Here is a 20583-nt window from a genome sequence, read left to right as displayed (position 1 = left end):
GCCGCCTCCTTCAGCTGCAGGGGGGGGACCCAGTTCTGGCCTGCTGAGGCCGGTGGGGATCAGGGTGGAGTTCGACCCCTCCAGCCCCCCCCCCCATCCCTGGAAAGGATTCAGGCCATCTGAGGATACGAGCCCTGTGGGATCTCTGCCTGCTGCAGCTGGGAGAGGGTTGGGGCTCTGAGCCTGGCCTGAGTCCATTATTATTATTTTATTTTATTTATTTGTCAACCTGTACAAGGTAACAGGTATTAGGATAGACGTGGACATGATCATATGAGATTGGATATAAATAAGTATAACAAGGCCATGAAGACATAAAATGGGGACATATCAATGGGGAGAGTAGGAGAGCAGGACCCCTTAGGGACCTCTTGGGAAATCCGCTTATTGATTGGACGCAGTTTGATGAGACTGTTAAGCCACGCCCCTGTTGCTAGGCAGACCCTGCTTCTGGCGAAGGACTCTATCAGAGTCGATGTGTCGTCTTCTCCAAACCAGGAATCAAGTCATTAATGTCAGTTGTGTTCCGTAAAGACGTCCATATACAATAGATTGACATTCAAAGAAATTCCTGCCATATTTAGGGAGGGGCTGGATGCTCCTCCCCCACTCTGAGCATAGGCGCATCAGGTAAGGTCCAAGGTCCGTAGTGGGGGGGGGAGTAGCATCCAGACTGGGACGTACCAGAGCTGAGGTGTCCCTTGGGAGGGTCTAAATCTGGTCCATGTGCACAGACTCCAAGACGATGCGTCCAAATGCCAAAGAACCTGATTTGCAATTCCACATGGAAGCTCCGGAGGACTTTCGTCTAGATTGGGATTCAGGGTGAAACTCCGTAGCGCAAGGCTGTGTGAGCAGCTCTCCTTCGTTTCACATGAAAGGGGGAGGAGATGCCCACGGAGCCCCCTACGTACCTCTGACAAGGAAGCCGGAGTAGCCCAGGCTCCCCAAGTGGCCGCCCTTCTGGTGGAATGCGCGCTAAGTCTCCCTGGGCTCCCTGGGGCTGATAAGCCGCCACGATGCAGGCACACAACCCCCTGCCAATGGGGGTGGACGTCACCTTGTCCCCCAGGGATCCCATCCAACCTCCTGCAGGTGAGTTTCTCCCCTTCCTCCCTCAATGCTTTGGATGCCCCAAACAAATGCTACTGGTTCGGGGTAACCGTTAGCATTTTTTAACTATCGGTTTGGTTCTGATGATCAGCTGTGCAACAATTAGATGAGCCGTGCGATTTATATTCGCTAGATGAATCCAAATCACACGGCACAGCTCTCCCCCCCCCACTGTTCTACCAGCCTCTGCAGACTCAGAAACCCCCCTTTCCCAGCGCTGCCCAGTAGCCCCCAGACAGTCCGTGTGTAGGAGCCTCATCAGCATCTCCCGTTCCTGAGAGGTGATCTCAGGGATCCACTTGATCTCTGCCCAACAGAGCCCCGACCACTTTGGATCCTGCCTTGGATCCCCCCACCAAGGATTCTCCATCTCTTCTCCCAGCTTTGAATCCACAGCAACTTCATCTACATTCCTATTCTCCTGCTCCGAATCCCTTCGCTTTACTTCACTCTGCTATAAAAAAATCAGCTTTAGACTTTAGGAATACCCTGGAATCAGTCTTTCCTTCCTCCTCTTCCCTTCCCTTCCTTCAGACTCTAAACTCTTTCTCTGTCTTTTTCTCCTCCCTCCCTTCCTCCCTTCCTTTTGTCTATTTCTCCTTCCTTCATTCCTTCCTTTTTCCCTTCCTCTCATCTATTTCTCCTTCCTTCCTTCCTCCCCCCTCCTTCCCTTCCATTTCTTCACTCACACTTTCTCTGCATTTTTCTCCTTCCACTCTTTCTTCTTTCCTTCCCTCCTTCTTCCTTCTTCCTCTTTCGGGCACCTGCAGGAGGGTCTTCCCTGGACTGGGGTCAGAACTGGCTTAGGAAATGGGGGGACACATCCCAGGGAGGTGAAGAATAGAACCTGTGTAACCAGTAGCCAACATGGGTTTTTCAAAAACAAAGAATTTCATTCTTTGACAAATAGACTCAATTAGGAGACCAGAGAAATACGGTGGACATTGTATCCTTAGACTTCAGCAGGGTGTTTGACAAAGTAGACCACAACCTGCTTCTTGCTTAGCTAGGAAAAAGGGGGACAGAAGCATCACCCCCAGAGGGACTCCTAACTGGCTGAAAAAACCCTACCCAATGAGGAGCCCTTAATGGGTCTGCATCTACCTGGAGGGAAGTGAGCAGTGGGGCACCCCAAGGTTCCGTCTTGTGGGCAGCATCCATGGGTTTCACTGGGGTCCTTCAGCTGTTGATGGGGGCGGAGCTGTTGGGGATCCCTGGAAGAGAAGGGGGGAAGGAGGCTCCTGGAAAGAAGGGGGCTGGGAGGGACCCACGGATGCTGGGGAGCAGAGTGAGGGGAGAAAGGAGCTGAGACCCCCCCCAAGAGAGACTTTGGGAAAGGGGTTGGAGGGCAAGAGAAGTGGGAGCTTCAAGGCCCAAATCCCTTTGGAGCCCCCAAAGCTTCTTCCGTTAAAAGAGGAAGGAGACGGAAAGCGAAAGAGGGAAACTGAGGCATTTTCAGACCTGAATCCACAAATGCCACCAAAACTCCGTTTAAGAAAAAGAATTTTGGCAGCTTCGGAAAATTCACTTTTTCTTCTGAATCTCAAACTTGAGGCTTTTCTTAGTGCCATTTTAACTTCAAATGGTCACTAAATTAACTGTTATAAGTCAAGGACTGTTTTCTTCAATGTCCTTTGACTGAGGGAGAAGGGACTCCATCTAAGCAGGAGGTCAGGAAGGGCCCCATCAACCACTTCAAATGGGGCAGAGGACCAAGGGGCTGCCCCACCTGGAGGCTCAGCCATGGGGCAGAGGAGGACAGTCCCTGAGCTGCCCTGATGAAGAATGGAGGCTTGTTGCCTGATGGATCCTGGCCAGTTCCTCAGTTCCGCTTCGGAGGAGCCCAACGCTTCAGGCTGCGGAAGCGAAACCCGAGCGTCTCCTTAGCTGTTGGGGGTGGGAGGAAGAAGTGCTGCTCTGTTTGTGTGTGTGTGTGTGTGTGTGTGTGTGTGTGTGTGTGTGTGTGTGTGTGTCAGGGGAGGGGGAAACATGAAAAGAGCCTAGAAGTTCTGCTTTGATCAGGAGAGAGATGGGCCTCCCACCAGAGTCTGCCTGGATCTGGGGCCAATTTTGTGTGGATGTGTGTGTCCAAACACACAATTGTGGGACCCATTCAGACTCCGCCCCCTCCTTCAGCTGCAGGGGGGACCCAGTTCTGGCTTGCTGAGGCCGGTGGGGGGCAGGGTGGAGTTTGACCCCTCCAGCCCTCCCCCCCCCAATCTCTGGAAAGGATTCAGGCCATCTGAGGATACGAGCCCTGTGGGATGTCTGCCTGCTGCAGCTGGGAGAGGGTTGGGGCTCTGAGCCTGGCCTGATCAGGTATCACCAACATTAGCTGATATTTTATCATCAGTCCTCAACATCTGGCAGCTGCCCAGCCTCCGATGACCTCACCTAGGTGAGAGAGATCAGCCTGGTTAGCCTGAGGATGGGAGGCCACCAGGAAGCACCTGGGCTACTGTAGAGGCTGAAACCCCTCCAACACAAGGAGGGTGAAGCTTCAGGCCCTCCTCAAACTCACCTCCCTCAAAAGATCCACTTCCCATTCCTCTTTTAGCCTGGCCTCATCTCCCTGGAACTCTGGCCCTCCCCCCTTCCTGCTGTTTGGAAGACCTCGTGGGAACCCAATTCCCCTTGTCCAGAGGGAGGGGACAGGGTTAGAGTGGAACAGAAACCCTAAAGGGGGGCAATGAAGGGGGGGTCTCACCTTACTTGGTCCTTGCCCCCACCTCTAAATACAGTAGCCTTTAAATCTAGGTGGAACTTGGCTCAGTGCCAGGAACTGTGAGGGTCTCTTGGGATCCTACTGGACAATCCCTTAAATAGGAGCCAGCCGTGTGTTGCAGCAGCCGAAAAAGCCAATGCAATCCTAGGCTGCCTCAACAGAGAAATGAAATCAAGATCACGTGGAGCATTGATCCCATTTTACAAAGCCTTAGTAGGGCCACACTGGGAATCCTGCAAGGATTTTGGCAGCTTCAGAAAATTCACTTTTTCTTCTGAATATCAAACTTGAGGCTTTGAAAGTCAAGCAAGAGGAGAGCTTGGAGCCGTTTTGGGGAGCCCCTTAATTTGGGGAGGGGACCAAGGACCCCCCACCCCATAATCCCCCATTCCTCAATCAGGACCTGGAGGGCGGGGGGGGGAGGGGAGGCTTTGAGAGAAAGGCCTCGGAAATCAACTCCCCCAAACTCTCCCTTTTGTGAGGGGGGAGGGAGACCCTCCCTTTGAGGTGGTCTTAGAATATTCTGGGGAGGGAAAAGGGGTCTCGGGCTGAATAACCAACTCGAGTTTCTTCTCTGCGCCGAACTAAGTCTTCTATCGGGTGAAGTCGAGGGAGGCTCTGCCCGGAGACCGATGACGCTGCAGAAGGGAGGATTCTCATTGGTCCTCCTGCTCCTTCTGGACACTCCCAAGGCCGAAGTCAGAGGAAAACTCCTCCTGCCCCCAATCCAGACCCTCCGATTCCGCCTCTGGGGCTGGAGGCATCGGCGTCTTTCTCCTCTGTCTTTGGGGGCGCTTGTGGGGCAGCATCCATGGCTTTTGCTGGGCTCCCCCTGATGCTGCTGGTGGGGGCGCTGGCCCGGATCCCCGGAAGCGAAGGGGGGAAGGAGACCCCCGGTAAGGAGGGGGCTGGGCGGGGGAGGAGGGGGTTGGGGTGGGGAGGAGGTTGGGAAAGACCCCCGGAGGGGGAAGGAAACTGCTGGGTCTCCAGAGCCTCCAACAGCCTCGATCTCTGCGTGGTCTCCTCCCCCTTCCTCCCCACATCCCCCCCCCCGGAAGACAGAGAGGGACCCCTCCTCCCGTTCCCCGATGGTAGCCAAGGTGGGGGTCTCAGCCAGGCCCCTCTCTCGGTAGTCCTCCCCCAGTGTCTGGGTGGGAGTGGGCTGCCTGGAAAGAGGAAGGGAGGGGAAAGCGAAAGCGAAAGAGGGAAAGTGAGGCATTTTCAGCCCTGAATCCCCAGAAGGAAAAGGATCCATTTGAGCAAAAGGATTTTGGCTTCTTCAGAAACTTCACTTTTTCTTCTGAATCTCAAATTTGAGGCTTTGGAGGTCAGGCAAGAGGGGAGCTTCCGTCCCTTCTGGGGGAGCCCCTGAATTTGGGGAGGAGACCAAGGACCCCTTCACCCCCCATAATCCCCCATGGCTCCATCGGGACCTGGAGGGGGAGGGAGGAAATGAGAGAAGGGGATTTGGGGGCTCTGAGTCGCTCCTCTCAATTGGCTCTCAAAAACTCCCCTTTGTGAAGGGGGCTGGAGACCCTCCCCTTGAGAGGCTCTTGGGGGAGGGTGCATGGGGTCTTTGGGGGGAGGGGGATAGGAAACAGGAGTGATTCCCGTGTATCCCCCCCAAGGGAGGGAGTTGGGCTGAAGATTAGAGGGAAAGAAGAAAAGTTGGGGCGACCCAGGGAAGGTGGGGGTTGTAGGGCTGGGAGACCCCAGGAGTCTCAGTCTAGATGTCCTCATTGTGCCCCCTCCCCATGTTCCCCTCCCCCCCAAAGGAAGAGAGAGTGGGAGATATGGATATTAACTTCCCTCCAGCCCCCCCTCCCCCCATCATTCCTCCCCCTTTAGATCCAACGTTCCCTGCTCGACCAGCTGAGCTTCTGCCTGCCTTTCCCCCCCCCTGGGAGGATGGAGGGGGTCCCACCAGGAGGCTCCTCCCTCCCCTCCCCTCCTTCCTTCCTGCCCCCTACCCAGACCCCTCCCACCCAGTGAATCTGCTCCCCTCTGGGACTGACAGAGTCCCCTTCCCTCCTCCAGGGGGCGTCTTACGCCTGTCTTTTCCGGAAGGTTCCCCGCCATCCTCCCTTCCCGATTGGATCCCTCCCCCTTTGCTAGTGGCTGGGAACGATGGGCCCTGGAGTCCCTCCTGACAGCCTTCCTCCTCCTCCTCCTCCCAGCCCATTTCCTGTTCCAGCGGAAGTCCGAGTGCCGCTTCCTCAACGGGACGCAGCGGGTGAGATTCCTATACAGGCTCTTCTACGACCGGCAGGAGTTCGTCCGCTTCGACAGCGACCTCGGGAAATACGTGGCCGTCACGGAGTTTGGGAAGGCGGTTGCGGACAGTTGGAACAGCGATAAGCAGGAACTGCAGTACCGGAAGACCCAAGTGGATCGCTTCTGCCCGCACAACTACGAGGTGGCCCAGAAAGGGCAGGTGGTTGGCCGGAGAGGTGAGTCGGAGGGGAGGGGGGAGTTTGGGGGGAGGGGATGCGGGGACCCCCCTTTTCCTCCCCTTCCCTTGACGGGGAGACTCTCCCGGGTGAAGTTTCCTTCTTTAGTCCTTCTCCTCCTCCCTCCAATCCTCCCTCCGACCCTCATTCCCACAACTCCCCCTTTTCCCCCCAAATCTTCCCCTGCCCGGAATCTGGGATCCCCTGGATCCCCCCCCCCAAGAGATCAAGCCTCTTCATCCCCCAACTTTTAGAGCTTGGGAAATAAGTAGGTAAGTAAGTAAAATAAATAACTACATGAAATTAAATCACCAAATTAAAAATTAAATAAATAAATGAAAAAATAAATAAATAAAAAATAAAAACTTAATAAAATTAACAAATAATAAAACAAATAAATACATATATGATAAAATAAATACATAAATAATAAAATATATTCATAAATAATAAAATATATACATAAATAATACAATAAACAAATAATACAATAAAACAAATTAATAAAGTAGCTAAATAGAATAAATAATAAACTAAACAATGAAATATAAATCCATCCATCCAGATAGAATTTGTAATCGTGAATCAAACCAGAATCAAACCGGAATCCTGGTCTGGCGTTTCCTCTGCCTTGAGCAGAAGCTGATTCAGAGGCTGAGAAATTCCATTCAGCTGATTTTGGGGGTCCGGGAGAAAAGCCCCCCTTGAAGCCCCCCTTTTTCCCCACAGACTCAGCTTCCCCTGCAGCCCCATCGCTTCCGTCTTCCTTCCTGGGGAGGCTCCTGATTTGGGGGAGGGGAGAGTTCAAACCCCCCCCCCCCACAAACCTTAAGACTGAATTTGGGGTCCCTGGATTGTTTGAGCGTCTCTTCCACATTCTTTGCAAACTGCCCAGATTTCTTTTCCTAATTTACATTCTCCGCGTAATAATAATAATGATAATTGTCCTTATTTCCATCGACTGATGGGGTTTCAGAGGCCAAACATGGTGGAAATGAAGGATTCCGGCTGCCCTTGTTGCCATCCGGCCTTTCCAGGGGAAATTTCCTCCTTTGATGGGAAGTGGGAAAAGGGAAGAATATCCTGAGTCTCAGCTTCCCATTGGGAGCCCAGGAGCTTCTCCAGAAATCATGTCTGACCACAGAGTGAAATCAGAGGTTTCTCCCCCATCAGAGGGGAAAAACCAGCCCCATCCTAAGAGAGAAAGGCCTTTGACGGGGAGATCCTGGGCTTTTCCTCCTTCCCTCAATGATTCCACATTTCAGGGGAACCGAAAGAGATTTTGTCCTCCACAGATTCCGTCTCATTCTCACTCCTCAATTCTTCCCAGCAAAGCGAGGAGGAGGATCACATCCATGTAAGAGGATATCAGAATTAAGAAATGAATGGATAATATTCTCTCCTAATATTTGAGAGATTGTTTGAAATAGTTTTTACCACCAAAGAAAATGTTTTCCTGGAGATAATAATCCCCTGATTGATAATATTCAACATTTAATTATTTCTTACTATCAATTCAACATTTTTGTCATCTGGCACATTTGAAATAATTCTCATTCCAGCAATATTTATCATGGAAAATTCCTCACTTCTACTAATTTATCTAATGATTTTTTTATTACTCCTGAAAGTGCCTTTGTTCCGTTTCTTTTCATAAATATTCCGTGCATTTAGAGCAAATTGTTGTTCCGGCTGCAGTTCAGGAGACCTGAAATCACTGGATGTTTCTTGAGTCTCTTTGGGGGAATTTTCTCTTCCTTTTTCTTTGACTTCTGAGCTGACTTTCCTCTCCAGTGAGATCCGTGCGTCTCCTTCCCCCGAGGGGCCAAAGCTTTTCTCTGGCCACCAAGAGAGGCTCAACTATTGTCAGTAAATATTAACGGTTTAAATTCGCCAACAAAAAGAATGCATATCTGGGCAAAATTAACAAAACAAAAAGCAGATATAATAGGCTTACAGGAAATACAGATTAAAAAACAAGATATAAAATACCTGGAATGTCCTAAATTAGGGAAATTATATGCAGCATCAGCAGCAGAAAACAGAGAAGGGATAGCGATGTATGTTAAGGATGGGGTAAAGAGAAATTTAATTTATGCAGACTCAAAGCGAAGAATATTAATGATAGAGATATGGATAAATCAAAAATCAATACGGGACTTCCTGGGGGCGTGGTCTGTTGCCGAGGAGGGCTCCACCGAGCTCCTCAGAGATCTGGTCTGTATATCTAAATAAGATCATAGATAGCACCCCTTTTTGGCTAAGAAAGGGGCAGGGAGGATAGCTCCGTAGGCTAGGGTCTATTCGTAAGCCACAGCCTTTTTCTTTTTTTGGCTGTGGAAGAGATTAGATCCAGCCGAAGCGGAGCCTTTATCTCCGGCCAGTTCTTCTCAGCTGCCTTTTTTTTTTTTGGCAGCCCCAGACAGGCTAGCCCCCCCCAGGACAAAACAAAGTTTTTTTCAAGCTAGATTTGATACGGGAGGGTACCACCCCTGTGAGATTTATGCTTTTATTACTATCTTAAATACCAGCACCATTCGTCTTAAAGACTTCTTTGTTTAAATAGACTTCAAAATGGTGATTTCTCTCCGTGGATGATTACTGGATGTACTTAGCCGGGCTTATCTTCCTGCAGACCGCTCCTTAACAAAATAAACTCTTTTTCTTTGGAAATAGAGGGGAGTGAAGCGCTGCTTACTTGTTTATTTATTATGGCACCCAGATCAAAGAAGCGTCTTGCTACAAATGCGTCTAAAGAATTTAAAGAATCTTTTTTGGAAACACAGCCTTTGTCTCCTACGCCCTCTACTGGAGAAGTTTTAACACAGGAATATCTCTTTAAAATATTTAATGCCTTTAAGCAAGAACTTAAGGAATTTGTATTGCAACTTTATGATGATCTAAAATCTAAAGTTAATCAAATGAAAGCGAATACGTTTGCAGCCGTGTCTGCCCTGTCAGATTACTCTGCTGAAATAGAGAACAAATTGGAAAGTCTGGAGAAGGCTAATTTTAATTTGACTACCAATATTCAAATTTTACAAGAAAAAATTAGAAATAACGAAGAACAGCTTATGATGTTAAATTTTGATAGGAAGGCATTTTCAATAAGAGTCAGAGGATTCCGTGAAAAGGAGCAAGAGAATTTGAAACAGACCTTTGCTGAAGCCTTCAGCCATGCGCTGGGAAGCCCGGGACTTAACTTTGATTGGCAGATTCGGAAAATCTATCGCCAGAACTCATTGATAGCGGAACAGCGACAGCTCCCGAGGGACATAATTATACATTTCTCTACAAAAGAATCTAGAAACGCGATTGTGCAAAAGTTTCATAATAACAGTCTCCGAGTTGATGACCAGGACGTGATTGTCTTCAAAGATATACCTTTCCAGATGTTGAAAGCAAGAAGGGACTACACTTTTTTAACTAAAGAGCTTAGGAGTCAACAGATTCGATACAGATGGGAGGCCCCTGCCGGCATCACGGTTACATTTGAGAATCAAAGATTTCGTCTTAACTCTGTTTCGGAGGCTCAAGATTTCTATTGTAGGATTCTGAAGGCGGGACTTCCTGACGCGCTTGGAAGAGAGGAGAGACAAGCAGAAGGAGAAAGCAAACGGCTGGCCATGCGGCTGCAAGATGGAGGGGGTAGCCCCTCCTCCCTCGGAGAAGCAGAAGAACGCAGATCGAGAATTTAGATACTTCAAAAGACTTCCTAAAGTTGAGGACTGAATGGGGGTTTGAGACCTCTCTCCGGTAGAAAAAGTGGACTAATTTTTATCAGAAGGGAAAGCTGGGTGAAACTACTATGAGCTAGATTCTAAAGTAACGTTAGCATAAATTTGATAGTGGTTAAAAGAATGCGGAATGATTTATGTTGTTTAAACTTTGTTAGATGGGACTATTTTAAAATAGAAGGTTAACTGACTCTTGCTGAAAGTATTATTTGAATATGATCCATGCTATTTAACTTTTATTTGAAGGGAAAGTTGGTTGTAATAGTTCTGAGTTACTTTTCAAATAAACGCTAGTATAAATTTGATAGTGGTAAATATTAGACAAGCAAGAGATGAGGCTAAAATGCATGTGGAATGAACTACGTTATTTGTGGTAAATATCAGACAAGCAAGGGAAGAGGGCAAAATTTACGTTGTTTAAAGCTTATTAGAACAGGAAGCCGCTTGGGATTATCTTAAGATAACTGTAAAAAGAATGCGGAATGATTTATGTTGTTTAAACCTTGTTAGAAGCGACTACCTTAAAATAGAAGGTTAACTGACTCTTGCTGAAAGTATTATTGGAATATGTGGAATGATTCATGCTACAAATCGCCCTGAGTTATATTTTAAACAAATGGTAGTATAAATTTGATAGTGGTAAATATCAGACAAGTGGGGGATGAGGGTAAAATACATGTGGAATGAACTAAGTTATTTAAATCCTATTGGAAGGGGAAGTTGGTTGGAATTATCTTAAGATAGAAATTGATTCCTGTGTAAAGTAATATCTGATCTACGCTGCTTAACTTTACTAAGAAGGGGAAATCTGGTTAGATTATTTTGAATTACTGTTTGAAAAAGGGGTAAAGAAAGATCATTTACGTTGTTTAAATTTTACTAGAAGGGAAAGTTTGATTACTTGTCTGTAAAGTTATATTTGAATATATGGCATGAACCACGCTGCTTAAATCTTATTGGAAGGGATCATGAGGTTTAGGAAGGGAACGGGAGAGCCTACAGAAGGTCGGGGTAAATAGCAAAGAAGTAAGAGATGAGAATAAAATATAGATAGAATGATTTATACTATTTAAGCATAGATAAAGATGGGGGGCTGAGATCAACACAAAGAGTGGTTTCTTTTTTTCTTTTTTCTCTTTTCTCTTTTCTTTTTTCCCCTTTTTTTTCTTTCTCTGCTTTTCTTTTCTTTTTTTTTGATATATTACTTTTATTTTTTAATCCATACGTATACAAGATATTTTAGATAGAAGGTAGTGCCAGGTGTGGGCCCTGGGAAGTCGGGAGGATTAGGGATGGGGATTGTGGGGGGTGGGGTGGGGGGGTGTTAATATAGTTTTAATAAGAACAAGAATGTATTTATATACGGTGGTTCTTTTATTATTATTATTATTATTATTATTATTATTATTATTTTCCTTGGTTCACTTTACTTTTATCAGATTAAACAACACTCGAATAAAGGCATACACCAAGGAGGGAGGTAGAGGGAAGGAAGAGGGAGGAGTAAGGAAGGAGTAAGGGGAATGTAAGGAGTAAGGGGAATGTAAGGAGGGTGTCTGGGGAGTAAGGGGAGAAGGAAGGTTTGAGGGGAAAGGGAAGTAGGAGGGGAGTGTTAGAGGGAGAAAGGAAAGTTGGAGGGGGTAGATGGGGTGTATGGAGGATGCAAGGGTTAGGTGGGGTTGTGAATGATGAGTTGTGTTTCCTTTTTACTTGTTCGTTTTATTCCTTTTTTCTTTTTTCTTTTTTTCTTTTCTTATAGTAAATACCCTGTATATAAATGATTGCAAATGGAATGTGAAAATTGAATAAAATATTTTACAAAGAAAAAATCAATACTACTGGTAGCAATATACACCCCAAACGAAAATCAAAAGGACTTTTATAAAAAATTACATTAAAAAATTAGAGAAATTGGAGTGAGGAATATCTGCATAATAAGAGATTATAATGCCATAGTACACACTAAAAAGATTACATAAGTGACAAAAAAACTAAAAATAAACAAAAAAGTATTACCAACAACCTGTTTTGAGATGATGGAGGAATTAAACTTGATAAATATTTGGAAAAAAATGGAACCAGAAAAAAAATATTACTTTTTATTCCAACCCACACCAATCTTGGTCACGGATTGACATGGCATGGATGAATGGAGAAATTGGGGCAGAAATACATACAATTGAAATATCACCAAATACTTGGGCAGATCACAACCCCATTAAAATAATCTGGAAAGGGGAAAAAAAGACTAGGCGAAGATGGATGTTAAATCTGCAAATATTAAAAGAAAAAGAATTTATTCAAAAATGTAGAAACAAATTGGAGTTATTCCTTAAGGAAAACACAAAAGAAGAGACATCTATACAAAAATTATGGGACACCATGAAAGCTTATTCCCGTGGAATTATTATAGCGTATTCAGCAAAAAGAAATAAAGAAAAATGGGCAGAAGATATTAGAGGAGGAAATCAGAAATTTAGAAATAGAATTACAAAATAAGCCACAAAGTGACAACATTAGAAAGGATCGGATTAATTAGCAAAACATAAATTAAATATATTAGACCAGGAAGAAATGGTAAAGGGCCTAAAAGCAACAAAAGAAAACTTCTTTGAGCGAGCAAATAAACCGGGGAGGTGGCTGTCATATAGATTGAGGAAAGAAAGAGAAAAAGAAAGATTAATATATCAACTTCAAGAGGAAACTGGTGAACTACAACATACAATGGAAGGGAAGAAAAAGATTGCATACAAGTACTTTGGGAATCTGTATAAAGGGGAATAAGGAGATGGAAAACAAAGAAAAGGATATTTAAAGGGAGAAGAAACCCCGACAATAGCAGAAGATACGAAAGGAAATGTTGTCAAAAAAATAATAACAAAACTAGAATTGAAACGGGCGATTCAGAAACAGAAAAATAATAAAACGCCAGGCCCAGATGGATTCCCAGCAGAATGGTACAAAATAACAGATGAATTGAAGGAATCAATAGAACCTTTGATGCTGGAGATGTATAATGAAGCACTGATGAAAGCAAAAATTCCGGACTCATGGAGGGAAGCACATATTACATTAATATTTAAAGAAGGTGCAGATAAAAAACAGATTCAAAACTATAGGCCAATCTCGTTGTTGATTGCCGTCTATAAAGTATTCACAACAATAATAGCGGAGAGATTGAAAAAACTATTAAATGGCTATATACATCCAGACCAAAATGGATTTCTCCCAACAAGACAAATCAGGAATAACACTAGAATAATAGCAAATATTTTAGGGTACTATGAGGCGGATCCAGAGAAACAAGTGGCATTCGTCTTTCTGGATGCGCAGAAGGCATTTGGCAATTTAAATTGGGAATTCATGATACAACAAATTAAGAATATGAAATTAGGGAACCAATTTGAAAGATTAATAGAAACAATATACTCCACCCAAAGGGCAAATATATTACTAAATGGGGAAAGTACGGAGACCTTTACAATAATGAAAGGAGTAAGGCAGGGATGCCCACTATCACCTCTGCTCTTCATCCTGACGCTTGAAAGCCTTTCAATAAGAATTAGATAAAATTCGGAGATAAGAGGAACTAAAATTTAAAAAGAGGAATATAAAATCCAGGCCTTTGCAGACGATTTGGTATTCATTATAGAAGACCCACTAGAAACAGGAAACAGCTTAATGCAAAAACTAGGAAAATATGGAGATGTAGCAGGGTTAAAGATTAATAGAGAAAAGACTAAAATGATGACTAAAAATTTGAAGGAAGAACAAAATAAAGAATTAGAAAGAATAATAGGACTGCAAGTGACAAAGAAAGTTAAATATCTTGGAATATGGCTAACTGCAAAGTGCTCAACTATAAATTATACAAAATTAGTGCAACAAATAAAAAAAGATCTAGAACCATGGGGGAAACTACAACTAATATTATTAGGGAAAATAGCAGCGATAAAAATGAATGTACTACCCAGACTATTATACCTATTTCAAACAATCCCCATAAAATCAGGATTTTTTTTTACTGAATTGAATAAGATTATATTAAAATTTATATGGCAAGGGAAGAAAGACAGGATAAAGTTGAAAGCTGTACAGGATGACAGAAGCAGAGTTGGTCTGGGACTCCCGGACTGGGAGCTTTATTACAAAACAGCAGCACTAACATGGATCAGGGATTGGATAAATTTAAAAAATAAAAGAATACGAACATTAGAGGGCCACGATTTGCAAACGGGATGGCATTTTTTCCTATGGGAAGAGGGTAAAAAGAAACAAAAATACTTCCACAGACACTATATTAGAGATGCACTGATACAGGTCTGGAATAAAATTAGAGAAAAAACATTACATGAAAATATTTTCCACTATGGAAGCCATGATACATCCCAATACACGAGATCTATCGAAAATGGTTAGATGCAGTGAAATTTTAGGCAGCCAAGGGAATTTGAAAACAAATCCAGAATTAAAGGAGCAGAATATAAATATAGATTGGTGTCCATATCTCCAACTACAATCAAGATACAAAAAAGACGTAAAAGAATATGGAATATACACAGAATTACAACAAATAGATAAAATTTTAATTGGCCCGGAAAATAAATTCATAACGAAAATTTACAGTTATTTATTAGAAGTAACATTAGAAGAAGAAAAAGTTAAAGGTCGCATGATAGCGTGGGCCAAAAACTTTGGTTACAACATAGATCTAGTGGATTGGGAAAGAATTTGGAACACAAATTATAAACTGACACGATCAGCAGCACTTAAAGAAAATATATACAAAATGTTTTATCGTTGGCATTTATCACCAACAAGATTGGCTAAAATGTACCCAAACATGCAGCCGACCTGCTGGAAGTGTAAAAAAGTACAAGGGACCTATTATCACATATGGTGGACCTGCCCGGAAACACAAAAATATTGGACAAAAATTTGGAAATGGGTGCAAGAAATTGCAGGAGAAGAGATAAAATGCAAACCCGAAATCTTCCTACTGGGAATAATGAAAGGGAAATATACAAAGAAAATTAAGTACATATTAACACATCTGCTAACTACAGCTAGAATAGCATTTGCCCAATGCTGGAAACAAAATAATTCCCCCTCGGACGAATTAGTGATAAAAAAAACCTTTGGATTGTGCAGAGATGGACAAATTAACACTGAAATTAAAGGATAAAGAAGAGTCGGAATATTATGAAATTTGGAACAATTGGTACAAATGGCTGCAAAATAGGAACAAAATTAATTAAGCCAAAAAACAATATATATAAATATATATAGAATGTTGATGTAATGATTGTAAGATCTTGTAGAAGGGAATAAATAATAAGAAAATCTGTCACAATAAATAAATAAATATTCCGTGCATTTAGAGCAAATTGTTGGTCCGGCTGCAGTTCAGGAGACCTGAAATCACTGGATGTTTCTTGAGTCTCTTTGGGGGAATTTTCTCTTCCTTTTTCTTTGGCTTCTGAGCTGACTTTCCTCTCCGGAGAGATCCGGGCGTCTCCTTCCCCCGAGGGGCCAAAGCTTTTCTCTGGCCACCAAGAGAGGCTCTCAGCCTTTCCTGGACTCTCCCCAAAATTAACTGAGCCTTGATTTCTCTGGGGAAAAATCCCATCTGAGTCTTATGCTTGTTGTTCAATGAACCCCAACAAAGGAGCATCTCACTAATTGCAATACTTGAACCCCAAACCTTCCAAAATTAGCATCGATTCTATGGGGGCTTCATCAGAAAGACAAATGTAACTCTGGGTCACATTTTTCACTGCATTCGTCATTAAAGTTGAAAATAAAGCTTGAATATCACAGTGTGAGGCAGACAAAATGTATTGTGTGTTCCTGCTGTTTTAAACTGGGAGGTCTCCAAATGTGGATTGAATTAAATTCCTGGATGGACAGAAGGAGAAAGTTGTGTTTCGGAGGAGGATGGGGGTGTGTAAAAATAAAAAAAATGGGACTTCTATTGGGTTTCAATCTGCCCCCATCTTTAGTTCTGCGTCTCCTCCACAAAATAAGAGAAAAGACAGAAGCCTTGGAAATTAAAATGATTTAATAAATTAGGCATACCAATAAATGATTTAGCATGAACAGCTGATTGGCGATTGGATCTGCCTTCCGTAATACGGCCTATCAGCTGTTCTAGGCTGCGGGGATCGCCACCGCCCATCACCGCTGTCGCCACCCATCACCACTGCCTCTCACTGTGTGTGTTTGTGTGTGTGTTTGAGAGAGGGGGGAGGGAGGGAGAGAGGGAGGAAGGAGGGGAAGGGAGAAGAAAAATAAAAATAAAGAAGGAAACTTATTTAGCAAAGGAGAAAAACAAATGCTGTCACTTTAAATCGGAATTGAGCATGCCTCGCTATGGAATTCTGGGAGTTGAAGTCCACAAGTCTAAAAAAATTGCTGCCTCACCAGCCATAAACCTCACCGCACGTCACTGCCATTGCCGCCTATCACTGCCTCTGCAAACTCCATTTTCAGAATCCGTGCGTCCCACTTTTGGCCTGTTCCAGGCGGCAGGGATGGCCACCACTATCGCTGCCACTTGGAATGGGCAAAAAATGGAGCACGTGGAGGAAGAAAATGGGGTGTGCGGAGGGTGAAAATGGTATACGTGGAGTCCAAAAATGGGTGCGTGGAGAAAATGATAGGCAGTGATGATCCCTGTGGCCTGGAACAGCTGATAGGTGGAATTTCGGGAGGTTTTTAAGGAGAGATTGGACAGCCACTTGTCTGAAATATTACTGAAACATTATTAATTATATTTCTTGTCTGAAATGTTTCCTGAGCAGGGGGTTGGACTAGAAGACCTCCAAGGCCCCTTCCGACTCTGTTATTCTGTTATTCTGCTGTGGGATTTGCCTATTTTGACGATTCCTCCCTTGATGAGATCACCTGATCCCAACCAGGAAGGATTTAGGTTTCCCCATTTTTCTGGATCCCTTTTCATCTCTTCCTGCAATTTGCTTTGGAAGATGACTCCAAACACCGTCCTAGAGGTCTTTTCTCAAAAGGCAACTGGACTTTGTTTTCCCTTCAAGACATTTTGCTTCTCATCCAAGAAGCTTCGATTTGGGCCCTCGGAACTGAAGAAACTTCTCGGATGAGAAGCGAAATGTCTTTTTTGGGGGAAAAAATCTCCTTTGGGACAACCAAGACCTGGATTGACTGAGAATCTCCACAGAAACTCAAAACACGGAATATTTTTAAGAGAGAAAAGGAGTCTTGAACTAAACAACTTGGTCTTCTGTTCCGGGCCCTCCTGTGTCTCTCATGTGCCTCCTTCCCCTCCTTCCCTCCAGCCAAGCCCACCGTCACCATCTCCCCCACCAAGATGGAACCCGACTCCCCCAACATCATCCTCCTCTGCATTGCGACGGGCTTTTACCCCGTGGAGATCGAGATCCAGTGGCTGAAGAACGGCCAGCCAGAGAAGGAGGGTGTGGCCTATGGGGAGGAGCTCCAGAACGGAGACTGGACCTACCAGCTCATGGTGATGCTGGAGACCCAGCCCCAGCGGGGGGACGTCTACACTTGCAAGGTGGAGCACGCCAGCCTGGAGGCCCCCATCACTGTCCAATGGGGTAAGCCCCTCCCGTCCTGCTCTGGGGACCCCATCCTATCCTGAGAAGGGGGAGAGACCCTCCCTGCCTGGGGAGAGTCAGAATGGACCCTCCTCCTGGGGGAAGGTGGGCCTGATCCTCCTGCTCAGGTGAGGCTCCTTCTCCCTCCCCAGAGCCCCGTACCTCCAGCTCTGCCAAGAGCAAACTCTGGACGGGGATAATGGGAGCTGTGATAGGAGTGGCCTTCTTTTCGGTGGGGCTCTTCTCTTACCTGAGGGCCAAGAAAGGTGAGTCTGGGGGGCTGGATGAGAGGTTGTGGGGAAGGGACCATCTAGGGGAGGCCTCTCATCAAGCTCAGCGGGTGGCCAAGAGGGTCTCCTTGAGAAATATTTTCGTCAGCTTCTCTTGTTTGAGGGGCTATTAAGGGAAGATCATGCAACCTATTATGGGCTATCGAAGGGGAGGGGGACCCCCTGAGTCCTCCAGATCCATGAAGGGTCCTGATTGGGTCTTTTTCTCCTTCCAGCAATTCCCATCCAACCTCCTGCAGGTGAGTTTCTCCTCTTCCTCCCTCATCTGAAGTCCTGTGGATACAGCAAAGTTATGAAATTTGGAGGCACTTTTACTTACAGAGATCTGAAAAAGTATTGCAATCAAAAAACGAAAGCTAAAATCTTGCTCAGAATCTTTCCATGTTTTGGGGAATTGCAAAAGGGAGGCGAAGAAGGGGGCCATTCCTTCCCATTCCTCCCTCAAGGAGGAAGGACCCCAAGGTTTACATTCCCACATGCATTTTGTAAGCAACCCACCCATTCAGTTAGGCTCACTGTGGAAGGGGGTTCCTGAGGGTATTCAGGCAGGGGGACTAATTCCACCCCTGTGGCTATTTTAAAAGGGGTGAGTCCAATGCTACTATGCACTGTGGTGTTGAAGGCCACTTCAGCAAATGGCAGGAGATGTTCCCACCTAAATTGCTGAAAATTAACGTAGGATCTCAGATATTGTTCTATCACTGCATTAGCTCGTCCTGCACCTCCATTGGTGCTTGGATGGAAGGTGGAGCTAAGCCCTTGAGATGACCCTATCAACTTAATGAACTCCCTCCTAAACTTCACCATGAACTGGACTCCCCTCCCCCATCCGAGATGATCCTTCTTGGCCCCCATTCAGACTCATTTGGGTTCATTAGTTGGAACCTTGACAGGCTTCTCTTCCTGACCCCCCCCCCCCTCTTCTCCTTGTGAGAATTCACACAATTTGTGGCCAAGTGACCCATCGCTCCGCCTTTCCCTGCCACCCCCTTTGTAGCCCCATCTTCTTTCTTCATATGGAAGGTCTGCAGGGAGGGGGAGAGGATGTTCTGTTAATTAACCCTCTAATTGAGTCAGGGAGAATTCCAAAATCCCCTGGAGATGAAATGGGGAGGAATCCCTCATCCATCCCAGCCTTTTCGTTCCTGCAATGGGCACATTCTCCCTCTATCTGTCCCTGCCCATCAACCACCCCCCTGCAGTGTGGGTCTGCCTTGGGGTTTGGGGGCTAAAAGGGAAGATAAATATGATTTTTACACTAAAGGTTTCTCTTTATATTCTAATTTTCTTCCCCGTCTCTTTTTCTACAGCACTCATGAATTAATCCTGTTCTCTGATGCAAAAGGAAATTATTTCTTTAGTAGCTGATGTGTCAGCCTCTGCTTTGCTGCTGCTTCGGCTGCCATTGAAACGGGGAGGGAGGGCATGGTATTTGGGAGGGGTTACTAATTGTGCTGAAGGAAGATTCTGGAGTTCTGCTGCCTGTCGGACTGCGCATGCGGAGGAGGTTCCCGCCAAGGCCAACGGCACCAACATTCCATCTTGGTGATGCCTTTCGAAGTTATCTCACACCTGACACTTGGGAGAATTATGATTGGACTGCAACTGGGATGCCAAGGGGAGGGGAATGGGTTATTTTATATATCACTCGCTTTCGTGCCTAAATAATCAGTCTTCGCTTTGCTACGCTTCTGATCATTTATAATTAGTAAAAGTACACTTGATTTCTATCAATTGAGTCTTGTGGTTTTCTTTCTTAATTACTCAATGAAGGAGTGCTGACATGATGATTCTTTGTTCTGTTTGCAACCTCTGAGAAATGGAGGCTGAAGTGGCAGGTTGGGGAGAGAAGAAGAATTTCAGCCTGGACCTTCTGCTCCTGAGACCCCCCAGGCTTCCTTTGAGGGCCTCCCTTTCTTGGGAGGGAGGGTTGCAGACGATCTAGACTGCCCCCAGGAATGCTGGTTGGACCTGTCCCTCCAGCCCTCTCATCTCTCCTAGCTTTGAACCCACAGCAGCTTCATCTCCATCACTCTTCCTCCGAATCACTTCCCTCCCCTTCGCTTTGCTATAAAGGAATAAACTTCTGATGTAAGAAAACCCTGGAATTCTTCCTTCCTTCCTCTTCTTCCTCTTTCCTGCCCCCACAGGAGGCTCCTCCCTCCGCTGCCTCTGGGTCGACCATCCTGGCTGCTTCGGGTCAGAAGCCAGAACTGGTTTGGGTGGGCATATCCAGGGAGGGGAAGGGTCTGGACCCCCTCCTGCTTGGAAGCCCCCTTCCCCTCAAGCCCCCTCTTGAGGAGCAGAATGCCATCAGACACAGTCGTCTCCAAGCACTTTTGGGGAGCCATTGGTGGCAATTTTCCCCTACATTCACCCAGCCATTTGAGCCAATTTCTCTCCTTCACAACCGGAGGCTCCTGCCCCATTTTGACACCCATAGCCTCCCTCCCTCTTTGGGGCTCAGATTCTAATGGTATGGGGTCTCCTGCTTGATGGTACAGATGGTGATGTGTCTCCCCTACTCGAGCAGGGGGTTGATCTAGATGACATCTGAGAAATCCACCTGAAGCCATTCCTGGTGTAAAAGACATTTGCCACGGAGGGGAAGATCAGCCCTGTGGGAAAGATGGGTGGGTGGGTGTTCAATGGGGCAGCCCTGAGTGGAAGATC

General features: G+C 45.5%; 1 protein-coding gene across 1 annotated transcript; it reads left to right on the top strand.

Annotated features, from left to right (window-relative positions):
* The first annotated feature begins 1019 nt into the window (after nucleotides 1–1019).
* LOC148047263 (H-2 class II histocompatibility antigen, E-S beta chain-like) lies at nucleotides 1020–19640 on the top strand. The gene is made up of 6 exons (XM_087708014.1): nucleotides 1020–1095; nucleotides 6016–6288; nucleotides 17339–17620; nucleotides 17773–17886; nucleotides 18126–18149; nucleotides 19221–19640. Exons 1-6 carry the CDS (start codon nucleotides 1020–1022, stop codon nucleotides 19232–19234), a joined length of 783 nt encoding a protein of 260 aa, XP_087564140.1. The 3' UTR covers nucleotides 19235–19640.
* The last annotated feature ends 943 nt before the right edge of the window (nucleotides 19641–20583 follow it).

The sequence above is a fragment of the Thamnophis sirtalis genome, unplaced genomic scaffold (assembly GCF_051295495.1).
Source record: "Thamnophis sirtalis isolate CommonGarterSnake01/CBP01778 unplaced genomic scaffold, rThaSir2_p1.2 scaffold_3, whole genome shotgun sequence".
Classification (NCBI taxonomy): domain Eukaryota; kingdom Metazoa; phylum Chordata; class Lepidosauria; order Squamata; family Natricidae; genus Thamnophis; species Thamnophis sirtalis.
The sequence above is the reverse complement of the archived record's forward strand: the minus strand, read 5'-3'. Positions and strand labels throughout refer to the sequence as shown.